This window comes from Anoplolepis gracilipes, chromosome 1 (assembly GCF_047496725.1).
Source record: "Anoplolepis gracilipes chromosome 1, ASM4749672v1, whole genome shotgun sequence".
Lineage (NCBI taxonomy): Eukaryota > Metazoa > Arthropoda > Insecta > Hymenoptera > Formicidae > Anoplolepis > Anoplolepis gracilipes.
Window position 1 is genome coordinate 13,244,993 of NC_132970.1, and position 13,824 is coordinate 13,258,816.

Below are 13,824 nucleotides of genomic sequence, written 5' to 3' on the forward strand. Positions count from 1 at the left end.
AGTCTTATTTACGTGACACACATCTTTGCGACGGAAATTGCGGTCCCTCGAGAATGCGTCGTCGATCGATAACATTGGATGGAATAATTGATCGATCGTCGGTCTTCGTAATACTAGTCACTATATGCCTTGTTGAATTTTTTCAATGTTCGACACGCGTATCCCTTCGAGAGATCCCACTTTACGAGGATGACTTATCAATTTATAGATTTACGAGTTGTATCATAAGAACGCAACGCTATCCTTCCTTGGATGAGTTTCTCCTTGAAACGAATGATTATTACGACTCGCGATGCTCACGCGAAAGACTCGCGTCTTTTCCTTTCTTCTCATAAAAACGTATCCGGAATATGTCGAACCTTTCGAAAACGTCCGCGGGCAATTATTACGGAACAGCTGGTTGCTGAAATCCGAAGACTCGCGAGAACGCGCCTTGTCAGAGCTGTAAAAGCTCGTCTTTTTATTTCGGCGTGGTTTATATTGTATGTCTCTAATGCGTGACACGTGCGAGAATTACGTGTGACGAAAGAAGTTGTATCCATTACTGCACCACCTGACACACCTGGAATTCGAGAGACTTTGCAGTGCACCGCATCGATGTGATCTTTTCATATGCGTCATAATAATACGTTAACGCAAGATTATTCTAGATTTTTTTCTTTAGCGTTTATGTCAAAGGTTATTTGCGTGAAATTATTTTCGACTTTTTTTACTTGTCGAAAAACTGTTTCAAATCAACTTATCAGCATCTAAGAATAAAACTTTATCGCGCAGCGAAAATTATCATTTCTTAGAATGAGAAGTGGGGTATAAAGTGAGTTTCTCTTCTCTGAAATTAAATGACTGTTCATTAACGTGTTTGTCTGACGTGTACACTTGTTGTAGTTTGTGTTACGTTTAATGAACAAAAATAATTGTCGCAATAGTTGCCGTTTTAACGTTGCTCTTGAAGAAGCCGTTGCAAAACGCATTTAAGACTGAGCGATTAGCGTTTTCCGGTTTCTGAGGTGAGCGTTCCGTTGTGTGTCAAGGCGACCAGCCTTGGCTTTATATTCCTCACAGATACGGGCGAGTCATTGTTTGTGATCGTGTTATATAAATGTATCATCGCGCGACCGTAAATCAATTTTTTATCTTTGACTAATTGATTTAATTAACTGGGTCTTATTTAATATACGCAATCGATATCGTATAGAACGTCGAGATAAGCCTTGAAGATAATTATCATAATCTACGCGAGATTAATATCAAATTGAAAAAGTGTTGATTTTATATAAACGCACCGTTCTTTAACAAAATTATCTTTATCTGTAAAAATTCAAAATATTCATAAAACAAATCACTCTTCTAACAATAATAGCTTACGCTTTAAAGATGTAAATTGAATTTCTACACAAGAATCCTTATCTCTCGTAAATCAACACTTTCCCAGCTGGATATTGCCTGCCAACGTAAAGAATTTCCCAAGGAAGAACCTCCGTAAGAACGTAAAAGGCCATAAATAGCAGGTGTTTTAGAGAACAGGAAAACATTCGAGAAACGTCAGCGTGTGAAGGAAATTGATAGCTCGTATCCTTGTTCCTTTCTTTTTCACGGTCAGAATTTTGGATGCTGACCGTTCGTGAAACTTAATCCGGGTCGACGAATTTCTCGCAGCTGTGCACGTTCTCGTTCTCTCATATGAATCACACGCTCTGTACATCACCTCGGCAATCCAGAGGGCGAAAGGGCGCCGAGAAAACGACAAGAGAGCTCGTTTTGAAATATATCGTGCACGCCGATGCAGCCGCATGCATGTATATACGCGTGTTCGATAATATGTCAACACAACTGATACGACACTCTGACTGAAGATTCTCAACACCACGTGTGCGCCCGAGAACACGTGACGTGCTCACGTGTTCAAGAAGGTCGTGTGCGACTTTTCCTTGGGTGAGATCGCAGCCGCATCCGGTTGCGCCCAAGTTTTTCGAGGTCGACGAAAAAATACTAGTCATCTAAAGAGTACATAGTACTTCTACGAGAAATGCACTTATCTTTTGATGTATAATATGTAATATACACGCTTTTTTTGCTGGTCAATTATTACCTTCAGTGACATTTTTATAATTATATTATCAAATAATGTGTTTATTGTCATTATTTTACTATATATATTAATTATTGAAATTGTTTATTAATAAAAAAATATCTTTTTTATTTTCTAAGAAAAAATATGTTGCACAAAAATATTTTTTTTAATTTTGACAAAAAAATAACGCCGAACGGGAAATTCGCGACAAAATTGAACCGCGAGATTTTACGAGAGGTGAATTTTCATGTCAGAGCACCGACAAGCGATAAATCTCAACAAAATAATTGCTCTCCGGTCGTTTGTATCGTCGAAGACGACCAAGACGAGGGAACGAGAATTCAACATTCGATAGAATTCCTGCTCCGAGGCGGAAATTGTGTCGCCACGGCCTACGACGCGAACGACAAAGGTATCCCCGATGCTGCACAGTGTGCGATTGAATTTCAATACGCAGAAGTTGTTAAGCAATGAAAGGCTTCCACGGGCTTGACGCTCGATTGTCTTTCCAGTTTCTATTGTCCGCAAGTGAAGCGCACAGAGAAAAATCGTAATAAAGACCTCCATCTCGGGTTTCGCGAACATTCTGACCAAAGGAGCCGTTGTTTCTCGTCAGCGAATCATTCGCGTAACTATAAATCCTTAAAATGAAACTAAGGTATACAAAAGAGGAAGAAAGTTATAGGATTTATAGTTTAGGGAAAAATCTTATACGCGAAAATATTTTTTTTTTTTAAATATCTAAAGATTAATTGTGATTGTTTACAGGATCGAGATTTAACCTTTATTCTATACTGATGAATTATTTTTGTCCGTGATTTTTTTAACAGTGTCAATTTCTTGAAAACAAATAATCATAAAACAATATATTTAAGCAAATTATGTTTTCAATTTATTACTTTAGCCTTTATTTAGAAAGATCAAAAAAGGTATATGAATTTTTTCAAATTTTTTAAAAATACTTTTACTTTTATAAAGTAATTAATAAACTTATCGAAAATACGCTGATCCACCTGTACGATTAGAAAAGTGTTTTAAAAAATCTGAAAAAATTTATATACCTTTTTTGATTCTTCTAAATAAAGGCTAAAGTAATTAATTGAAAAAATAATTTGCTTAAATATATTGTTTTATAATGATGCCAAAAACAACAGTATGGGTCAAGTTCGTCGTGATTATACTCCGGTTTCATGTTTGTGCGATCTAAAGATTTTTTTATTTTCTACAAATTTGTAGATAATCAAGATGAGATGAAATGGTTGTTTAATGTGCGTATGCGGGAAATGGAGGAGAAGATTGCTTCGTCTAGTCGTTGCCATGTACGTACGCAAAGGTTTCGTTGCCATATTAAGGCGCTCTCGCGCGACCCTCCGTTCGTCCAGCTCAGCTGGACGAAGAAGGACGGAGAGCCGGAACCAACTCCAAAACCAGTTTATTATTCGAAACGCGCGGAGAGCGCGCGTAAAAAGAAGCGGTGCCTCGCGCGAGATGTTTTCTAGCAGGTTTTATTTGAGGTCAGAGAATTCGCGAGAGAAAGATACTACTCGTCGATCAGTCAGGATCGATCATAGATTTCCCCATTGTTAGTTTCTTGGAGAAATTGCCGATCTTCATCCATAAACGTGTATAATCGGCCTGTTCGAAATCTGATCTCATCCCGTGCGGAATCGCTTGAAATGCAGCGTTGTATAAATAAATTTATAAGCTGCGTAAATATATATATTATATATATTGTTCGTCGACGCTATATTTTCTGCTTCTCGAAGCAGTCCATTTTTTTCTCTATCTCTCGAACGCCTTGTAAAGTTTTGTTTTGATTCTCATAGATACAGTCCGACGTACTCGTGTCAGCTCTTCGTGAATAAATCATATTGTTTATTTTCAAACGAAACCGAGAAATTCGGTTGAGAGAATTTACAACATCGAACTCACGTAATCCACTTGGGCGATTGAAACGTGCAAATATCGTTTATTTCACAAAACGCGTGTAAATTAGCATAATATACCGCCAATATGGATCTATAACCGTGCTGGGTATAAAGCTTTTATTAATCTACCGTGTTTGGAAAACATAACTGACATCCAGCATTGCTCTCGGTTTATAAACTCTTTCCTAATTCGTAGAAGTAGTCTATAAATATATCTCAAACGAACCGTTACATCGTGCTTGACAACTATGATTTTTGATAACTTTCGAACGCGTCCGCAATATCATCATAATGATAAATAATTAGAGTCTTATCAACTGTCGTTGAGAATTGTATTTTTCCACGTAAACGAATAATTTATATCGAACACAGAATCGGACACGAGAGAGACAGACCATGAGAGAGTGACAGAGAGAAAGAAAGACAAAAAGAGAGCGTGTATAAGAGGCAGATAAAAACATTTTCCTAGAAATCCGTCTTCATCGAAGCATTACACGCGATATCCAGAAACGTTATGCAACGAACGACAGCGCACCTATACGTATGTAGCAATTCGCCTGCAATCATTTCCTATATGAAATGGGATTTTACAAGCCGTCGAATTACAAGACTCTCGTTTCACGAATTGTTGATTATTAGCAGCTTCGGTATCACGTTAATACCACAATCAATCGCGGTTGAAACGATCAAATGGCCATGTAATCTCTGTGTAATCCTGGAGAGAAATCCGCATCCTACGCGAGCACTTTTATCGCGTCGGCTCCGTTACATAATTATGAAATTTACCTAGAACGCACGCACGCACGCACGATACGCGCGGTTGGTTGGTGAAAATACCGGTTAATTCGCACTCGCGTTCCTTTTGCTCCGCGGAAAGGAAGTGATCGGCTAAGTTACACGGCTGTGTAACTCTTACGCAATAACGGCCAGGATGTGCAACCTGCAACACGCGTGTGCGTAGGTGCGTTGTAACTTTCGATCGAAGTCTAGTCCGCGAGTCATGACGACAAGTCGCGAGTCTGTGAATCGGTTTACAAGTGTGTCAATGATAGCGTTAGAGGATATCATTCGGAAGAGAGGTATCTTCCCCCCGGGCTGTGAACGCTTTTAAGCCGGAATCGCACGTGATCGAGCGAGGAATAGAATTACAGAAAGAGGAAAGCACGAATGGCACTTTGAAACGAGCTTCAGAATTGTATTCGCTTTCGCTGATTCAATGGAATCGTATTACACGTATGTAACTTGGTGCAAAATGATGTTTAGTGTGGTTTAACCGTGATTAGTGAGATTTAATCATATTTCAACGTTAAATCGAGGCAGATTAAATAGATTAAATGGTATAACAAGGTATGCGGATATACGTAGCATGGAAGAGAGATCAAACCAGGATAATATGTCCAGAAGTTCAGATATCTGACCTATCTAACGAGGGGGATATGTACGATGCGATTTTTTTTTTATTTTGCCTATTTTAATAGAACCGGCAGCTTCACGGTACGCGATGGTTAATAAATCCTCCGTGTAATCGGTAATCGCGCCGGGGGAGGTCGATGCATTAGGCTTATTAGAAATAACGCATATGACGGATTTCGTTAATTAAAATACTAACGGTAAATCCGGGGATTGCTTTACCACATCCGACTTTATAGTTTAATCATGAACGCGGAAGTGCGCGTAAATTCTTCAAAGAGAGTAACCTTTTTGTTCCTTTGCTGGATTATGTTTCAAATCAAGTATAGAGAAATACTGCTATTTTAGATTTTATTTTATTTTATTGTACTGAAGCAAGGAAAGAAAAGGATAATTTTATATCGCTTATATAAATTATTTCTCTTATTGTTAATGCAATATTTGTTAATGCACCGAAACGCGGAAACGCGATTCAATCTAGGATATTTTTAACAGTGTTTATGGAAGGGGGGATATTTAATGATCGATTTGCTTTGGCAGCTCGAACTGAGTGACTGCTGTCCAAATATTAGAATGGTTAAATGTTAATTCACGTCTTGCTTTTATAATCGTTCACCACTATTCCTTAGATAGAGTGTAAATTTTTGCAAGCAGTAAATCTTACCAACTGGATTCCACGCCAAATCGTAGCTACGACTCGCACCTGTTCAAATAGCTGCCCATAGTGGATTCCCGTGAGGAAGTTAAACATATTTTGGATCCTATTAATAGCTACGCGAAATTAAGTCGTTAACGTACGATTAGTCAGTGATTTATAACGTTTACTGGCAGCGGTTTCACTTCTCCCGTTCTACAAGACTGTACACATATTTGTAACAAAAACACTTTCTAATTTACGACTAAGAAATAGCCCGAACAGTTGCTTGCAGAGCTAATCTTGATAACGGAACATCACGAAGAAACTTTTTAACCGTTCATAAAATGGCACTCACTTTAATTTGATTATCGACTATGAGATTTTGCATCAGAAAGTAAAATTCTTCTTCTTTCTACGTGAAAATAAATTTCCATTAAGTTACAATCGAAATTTGTTGTATTTATATGCAACGACTTATACGAAATAAAATCTATCTATATATGTATTACTCACACCTTTTTTTTTGGACAAAAATAAAAATTTTTTTTTTTCATTTATAAAATATTGAAGTTACAAAAATTTCCTATAAAGTATTTCGAATACATGACATTCCTGATAGTGAAAACGCAAACGGTGTCATGTCATCGTTCTCTTTAGCTGATTTGTCTTGACTACTGGCGTAATTGGAATTAATTGATACGAATTTGCTCCACTAGGGATTCCGAATATGCGGCGTCAACTGGACGTTGACTTGTTCGAGCGAAATGCTTGCCGAAAGTTTTAATGAACCACATTTGGCAAATGTGAGACAGGAAGAGAGAGAAAACACAATTTTGTTCGCGGCACGCGCGGGCTTCTTTGGAAATAATAATCGAATGAGAGTTGTTTCGTATTGTGTATATGTTTGGTAGGCACTATTACATTCCAACGAACACCAAACGAATTTCAACGGGATTTCTCTCGTACACAAGTGATTTCGAATCGCTTTTATCTGTGAGTTATTTGCTGAATGAAGCAAAGTAGGTATACAGCTAACACTTACAAACACGCGATTCGTGGGTGGATGAGATATATCGATACGCCTATCTAACAGTTTCCGCATGAATTCCTGTTTATCTAATTTGCTACTGACTGTATATTATATACGTGTATATCATATTGGATTTGGTTAAAATTAAAAATCCGTGTATCTCGGTATTAACCGAGGGAAGGGCAAGAATTTATTATCACTTATTCATATTTCTGAAGTTATATGCGTAATATTTCTGAAGTAATATGCGTCGTGAATTCCTAATATTCAATATCAAGTGCTCGCTCATGGAACGTTTCTCTCGAGAAAAATTTGAAAAATCCGCAAGAGATCTCGCGGAGAAAGTACGGTACAACGCACGCACGTTGTATGATGCATCGCAAGCACAATTAGCGTGCAGTGAAAACGCGCTGCTGCGTTGTCGTTTATATATATCTACTGTACGTCTAAGGAAGAACTAAACGGATTAGCTACATCAAAAGTTAATAAATCTGCTTTCGAGATTCATGAATTTGATTGCGCAAAACACTTTTAGCTCCGTAGACTATAATTTAATCTGAAAATCGTAAATATTATATCGAACTAACTTGCTTATATTGACTATATATATATATATATATATATATCAAGAAAATTTTATAGAGTGACTGTACATAAAAATTCATGAAAATAAAAATTTCAATTCTACAAGGCAAATTTTTACTTTAACTTGCAAATTAATAATGAATTTTATATTTTAAAAAAGTGCTTGGCATGATATCAAATTCATGAATCTCGAAATGTATTATTTATTAACTTTTGATGTAACTATAATCCGTTCAGTGCCTCCTTAAGTCGCTTTCAAGGCGCTCGCTTAACAAACACATGCTCCCGCTCTCCAGTTGTACGCGGGTTAATGAGCTCTCCACTCGTTATACACCACGCACGTGGCCAAGTGACGTTTCCACAGTCATGCTTCCGATATATATATATATATGTACCGAGATACCAACCGCCCACGTGGCTCTCCGCGAGAGTTCCACATACTGCATGTAGGTACTCTTTGGATCGCGCTCTTTACATGTAATCGCGGGGAGCAGCTGCAGTTTCGCGTTGGCGAGCGTGTAGCATTAGAAAGGCGGTCGCGAGACTGGGAGATGTCACAAGGCAAACTGCATACATAACAGGGAGAGATGTGGGGTATTATTGTGCATGATGCCTATCCGCGCGATATCGGTAGATAGAAATACACGGTTATTGGCCGCGTTCGCTCTCGCGTCCTTGGATGAATTTCTCTCCCCTTTACCGCACATTTAGTCGGTCCCGCTCTCCTGAAAACTGTAGAGCGAGACGCGGCCATCTATTTTCAAGCCGCGCCGCGGAACAATGTTACATTATTGTGCAAGGCTGTTTCTCCTCTGCTCTTCTGTGCTCTCCACGTTGGCGTATCTTCGAGGGTCGAACGGCGGATTCATTACGTGAATCTTGGCGGCACGATTCGTGCATGTTATTTATGCGTGCGTTAAGCGAGCCCGACGCTGCGTCGAGGCTTGGCAGCGAGAAGCCGCCGTCGGTCGACGAAGTAGAGGAGAGGCTGTAATCGATCAGACACACAGCGAAAGAGAGAGAAGGAGAGGGGGGGGGGGAAGCGAGTAAATGTAAGATTACAATTTATACGAGCGGCCTCCGGACCAGCACGGTTATTCACTCGCGACTTTTTATTTATATCGCGATCTCCCTTGCTTCGCATGAAACTCATCCGCGTATATCGCCGGTGCGAACCTAACCACGCGGCCGGATGGCTGATAATAATTTTTCATTACGCCAGGTCAGAGGAGAGAGAGCCGCGGCCATCGATGCATCTTCACATCTGAATTTTTAATGCCCAAGTATTTTTGCTGCGCGCAAAGTTTACTCAAATGTCGCATCTGTCATCGCATATAACGTAATGCTAGGATCAAGAGTGTCGTAAAATTCATGTAATAATAATGCACTTCTATGCGACAATTTAGGATCAAATCGAGATGGTCAATGCAATGGCGTAGATGCGAAGCGATGTAGAACTAGAAGACAACAAGGACGCGTGAGAGCATTCGTGAACCGTCTGGCGACCCTTTAATGAGGATTTATGCCAACATTCGTCTGGCCTTAATTGCCATCAGGCCTGATCAATTGACGCCAAATCGCGTCGTTTCTTGTCGTTACTTGCGCCTTCACATAAATCAAACGCTTTCGCGAAGAGCTCTATCTGGAATGATCGAGATTAATTGAGATGGAGTAATCATGATAGTCAATGTGTGTTCAATATGGGCTTCATACTTCAATATATTTCATACGTAGAAAATTATACATTGGCGAAGGTAAACGTCAGCCGCGCGCGAAACGTTATGCAAAGTAATTGAGTATTCATACGGAGTGCAGTTGTTATTTCGATACTTTCTCATAATGTCGCGCATAAATATCCTAACAGTACTAACATCTGGGGCGAGGTGAGCCTGGTATTCACCTCGCAAGGTGTCTGCTCCTGCAACGTATTTAAACGCAGCGGAAATTTCCACATACATACGTTGTATATACATATATACATATATTCTCTTTTATTTATAGATAAATAAAAATTTACTATGTCTTTTTCAATATTTTTTTTTTACTACATGTAGATTCAACATCTAAAAAGGAATGGTACGAAACATTCGGTATAACATTATACGATCTTCTGGAATATAAAAGTCTCTGGAATATTTGATCTATTATCCACACTGAGAAACGTCGCTAGTATATCGCGATAATTTATCGCTTCGCCATTATAAGGTTTATGTTGCTCGACAGACTTATATGGCAAGATATTTTCCATAAATATATTTCCTGGCGCCGGATGTTCTCGCTACCGGCAACAGGCATCCGAGATCGATTGCCGGCGTTCAGTCATATAAATATTTAACATCGGCGGAAAGACGCGCGAGGAAATTCAATGAACGACCGGGAGACCCTGGCACAAGAACCGGGAACAACAGCGAAGGCTGATTGTCATTCGAAATGCATTCGCGACCGTCGGTGACTGCCCTTGGTATACTACGGAAAGACGTCGCTTCGCCGACCTTTCAAACGGGCTCTCTTTCTCGCGGCGAAGAAATAATTGTCCGGGTCACTCTTCTTCGGTGTCATTAAACTTGTTAAATCGGGGGTCAGTATACACGCCGATGCAACGCTCGCACTCTGTGTCGTGTTCTACTTTCTTTAAGAGATTATACCGCGTCGCACCACTTTCACATCGAGAAAAAAGCTTCGATACGTCGTCGCCACAAAGGCGATTCGGGCAATTTTAACGCGAAAATTGAACGCGGGATAATTGCGGTGTTATTTTCTCATGTCGATAAAATTGCAGTGCGGAGAAACGAACGGAAGGTACTTTGAGAGATTATGGTCGGTACATTAATATATTATAATATATACCGGATGTCGTGTCAGACTTTCTCGTAAATTTGGAGACGGCTATTGTTAGATAAAAATTTCATTGACTGTTCCTTCCATCATTTGAATATTAAATATCTCTGGATGTAACTTAATCAATTTTCCTTTCGGTTTTGAAACAAAATCTCCAGATTAATCTGGAGATCTGGTCTTGTTGATATTTCACGCTAGAATTACGACGAATAACGTTAGTCTCCTATTCCCTTAAGAAACTCGTTGAGTGGAAAATATAGCCGCGACAAAACACGCGTGGGTAAATAAATCTGCGAGCTCAGAGGTCGACGTTACAAATTTTCATAATACGTGATTTTGACAGGCTTTTATGTATTATAAAAGGACGAAATTTTCTGTTTGTTTCAGAAATTGCCGTCTTTCTTCAACACAAAGTCAACGCGGGTGGATAAATCGGACAACAACAATGCCAACAACTCCAACAACACGAGTAACAACATTCACAATATGCCGCTGCACGAACCCATCAGCGCTACTTCTCCCGAAGTATACGGTACGTGAGAACGCTATGATTACATGAGAATCTCGCGGAACCTTATATGGCGTAAGGGGGAAACGCGCTGTCATTTAAATTTGCGTCGTTGATCGAGCGAATATTTAAGATGCGGATATTTGAAAATGCAAAGTGTTATAACGGTGACGGTGAATTACACGCAATGTAAGAATTATGATTTATACGAGGAATATTTAGTCATATTCTTTGGAGAAAAGATGGTCCTCAGTTCGTATTCTGAATAAATAAAAACATCTCTCTTTTTCTCTCATACAGTTTTCATAAAAATATATTAACAAAATTTAATAAAAATTAAAAGCTTTCTGTAGAGTCTAGATTAATTAGAGAATACTTATATTCTCTAAAGATAAAGTGCTTTTTAATTCCGCAAACGAATAAATATATCTCTTAACACAGTTTAATAATAATACAGATATATATACATAATTTTTCATGAAGATTTTAAAAGTTTTCTATAATTGATTGTGAGATAATTAAAGAAAATACAATAAATGTGCCAGTCGTTCTAAAAGTCTCTATTAACAGAAAAATTTGCAAACCGCTACTGTAGAGACTTACATAACGCTCTTATGAACCCCCGAAGTATGCAACCATTTAATATATATATATATATATATATATATATATTTGTGCTCTAAAAAATAGCCGGGAGATTGCCAATGACACCCCAGGAAGCGGTGAAATATTACGGCTCCAGACTGACAGAATTCGAGCGCGCCGAAATCGAGAAATACTCGGAGATTTGGTATCTGGGTTTGTCGGCTCACAAAATTCACGGCGAAGAAGTCTCCTCCCAGAACGGGGGCTACGACGATGAGAACGGCAGTTACAACAAGGTCCTGCACGATCATATCTCCTACAGGTGAGCCTTTATCCTCTCTTTCACCGAGACTCTCGGCGCGCGATTTTTCTTTCTCTTTCCTTTAATCGTTATTGTCGCCGTTTGTTTGGGATCTCGCTAACCGAATCTAGATCGCAATCTGGAATCTCGCAATTGCGCGCGTTTTTGCAATTCCGTTGTTACTATAGCGCAGAGAAATTGCAGTTGAGAACTATGCCTAGCGACGCGAATTCGCACCCAAATATATGCGATAGATTGCACGAAACGCGGGAAAAAAATAGGAGCTCTCACGCAACAATAAGTTTTTTTTTTGTTCGTGTACATGTGTCAAATGCGAATGACGCGAATTTTTATTCTATATATTACTTCTACATTTTATATTTTATTGCTACGTTCCTCTTACTACGTGCGTAAATTATTGGAATTTTTTTGATGCTTTCTTCTCAGATATGAGATTTTGGAGGTGATTGGTAAGGGAAGCTTCGGTCAGGTGATTCGAGCGTTGGATCATAAAACGGGACAGCACATCGCCATCAAGATTATCAGGTACGTGGAAACGCAAGTATAGTCATCTCCTGAGCTATGACTCACTTCAAGCTCCGAGAATAAATACGCGAACGAGTCCACACAATCGACATTTTTCCGTTCGCTTTTCGAACGCTGCATCGTTTCTTTATTTAAGCGTACGACTTTCACTGTCCTTGCAGAAACAAAAAGAGATTCCATCATCAGGCTCTCATCGAGGTGAGGATCTTGGAACATCTCAGGAAGAAGGATCTGGAGACGAACTCGCAACACAATGTGATACACATGCTTGAATATTTTTACTTCAGGAATCACCTGTGCATCAGTTTCGAACTAATGAGGTAAGCGATCGCAAGTGAGATAAGGAATCGAGTTTATTAAAAGCGGATGAATAAAATAAAACCGTTGTTTCTTTTCATTACAGCTTGAACCTGTACGAGCTAATCAAAAAGAATAATTATCAAGGATTCAGTTTAAGCCTAATTCGTCGTTTTGCTAACTCGTTAATTAGTTGTCTGAGATTGCTCTACCGAGAGAATATCATTCACTGCGATTTGAAACCGGTAGGTACACGCGTACACGCCATATTTGCGTTGGTTTCGAATTACATCTCTCATACGTGTTGTCTGTTATTGTTACAGGAAAACGTGCTGCTGAAACAACGGGGTAGCAGCTCAATCAAAGTTATCGATTTCGGTTCTTCGTGTTATAGTCATCAACGCGTGTACACGTACATACAGTCGAGATTTTACAGGAGTCCAGAAGTGATTCTTGGTCTTCCCTACGGTACGCCGATCGATATGTGGAGCCTGGGCTGTATCTTGGCTGAGCTGTACACGGGATACCCGCTGTTTCCGGGCGAGGACGAGATAGAGCAGCTCGCTTGTATCATGGAGGTCCTTGGTCTGCCACCGGAGCACATCATTAGTCATGCGACTCGTCGCAGGCTCTTCTTTGGTAAGTTATACTCACGGCGCTTATGGGTACAATGTCGGGGCTTGGAGTGCCCCTAAAGATAGAACTGGGCGTGTGTGGCGTAACACATTTTAAAATCATTACAGATCAGAAAGGGAGTCCGCGATGCGTGACAAATAGCAAAGGCAAAAAGAGATGGGCAGGTAGCAAAAACCTCTCAATGGCTCTTCGGTGCTCCGACATGTTGTTCGTAAACTTTGTTAGCAGATGCCTCGAGTAAGTTTCTACAATATGCAGTTTTTCCGTATATATGTATCATACTAGAATTTCTGTACACTAAATTGAATTTAGAATTATGATTGATTACTCTTCTAAAATCTTTGAAATTCTCGTTTGTCATCAATCATTTGGTAGAATTGATAAAAAATTTTTTGTCTTAAATTTTATAACTTTTCTCTTTTAGGACGTCACTCTAAACAATATCATTTTTT

At 39.2% G+C, this 13,824-nt stretch overlaps 1 protein-coding gene and 1 long non-coding RNA gene across 3 annotated transcripts in view; one reads left to right on the top strand and one right to left on the bottom strand.

The window, feature by feature from the left end:
* LOC140664847 (uncharacterized) overlaps positions 1-13,824 on the top strand; it is a 152,490-nt gene that overhangs the window by 133,692 nt on the left and 4,974 nt on the right. For both annotated transcript variants that reach the window (XM_072890372.1, XM_072890383.1), the window contains 7 exons: positions 10,887-11,031; positions 11,698-11,914; positions 12,341-12,439; positions 12,601-12,759; positions 12,843-12,981; positions 13,060-13,375; positions 13,480-13,609. In XM_072890372.1, coding sequence (XP_072746473.1) covers positions 10,887-11,031; positions 11,698-11,914; positions 12,341-12,439; positions 12,601-12,759; positions 12,843-12,981; positions 13,060-13,375; positions 13,480-13,609 — 1,205 coding nt within the window. The remainder of the gene's footprint in view (positions 1-10,886; positions 11,032-11,697; positions 11,915-12,340; positions 12,440-12,600; positions 12,760-12,842; positions 12,982-13,059; positions 13,376-13,479; positions 13,610-13,824) is intronic.
* LOC140665042 (uncharacterized) lies at positions 13,479-13,775 on the bottom strand. Its single transcript, XR_012046542.1, has 2 exons — positions 13,701-13,775; positions 13,479-13,617 (listed from the first exon to the last, which is right to left on the bottom strand). It is a non-coding gene; the product is annotated as an uncharacterized lncRNA (long non-coding RNA).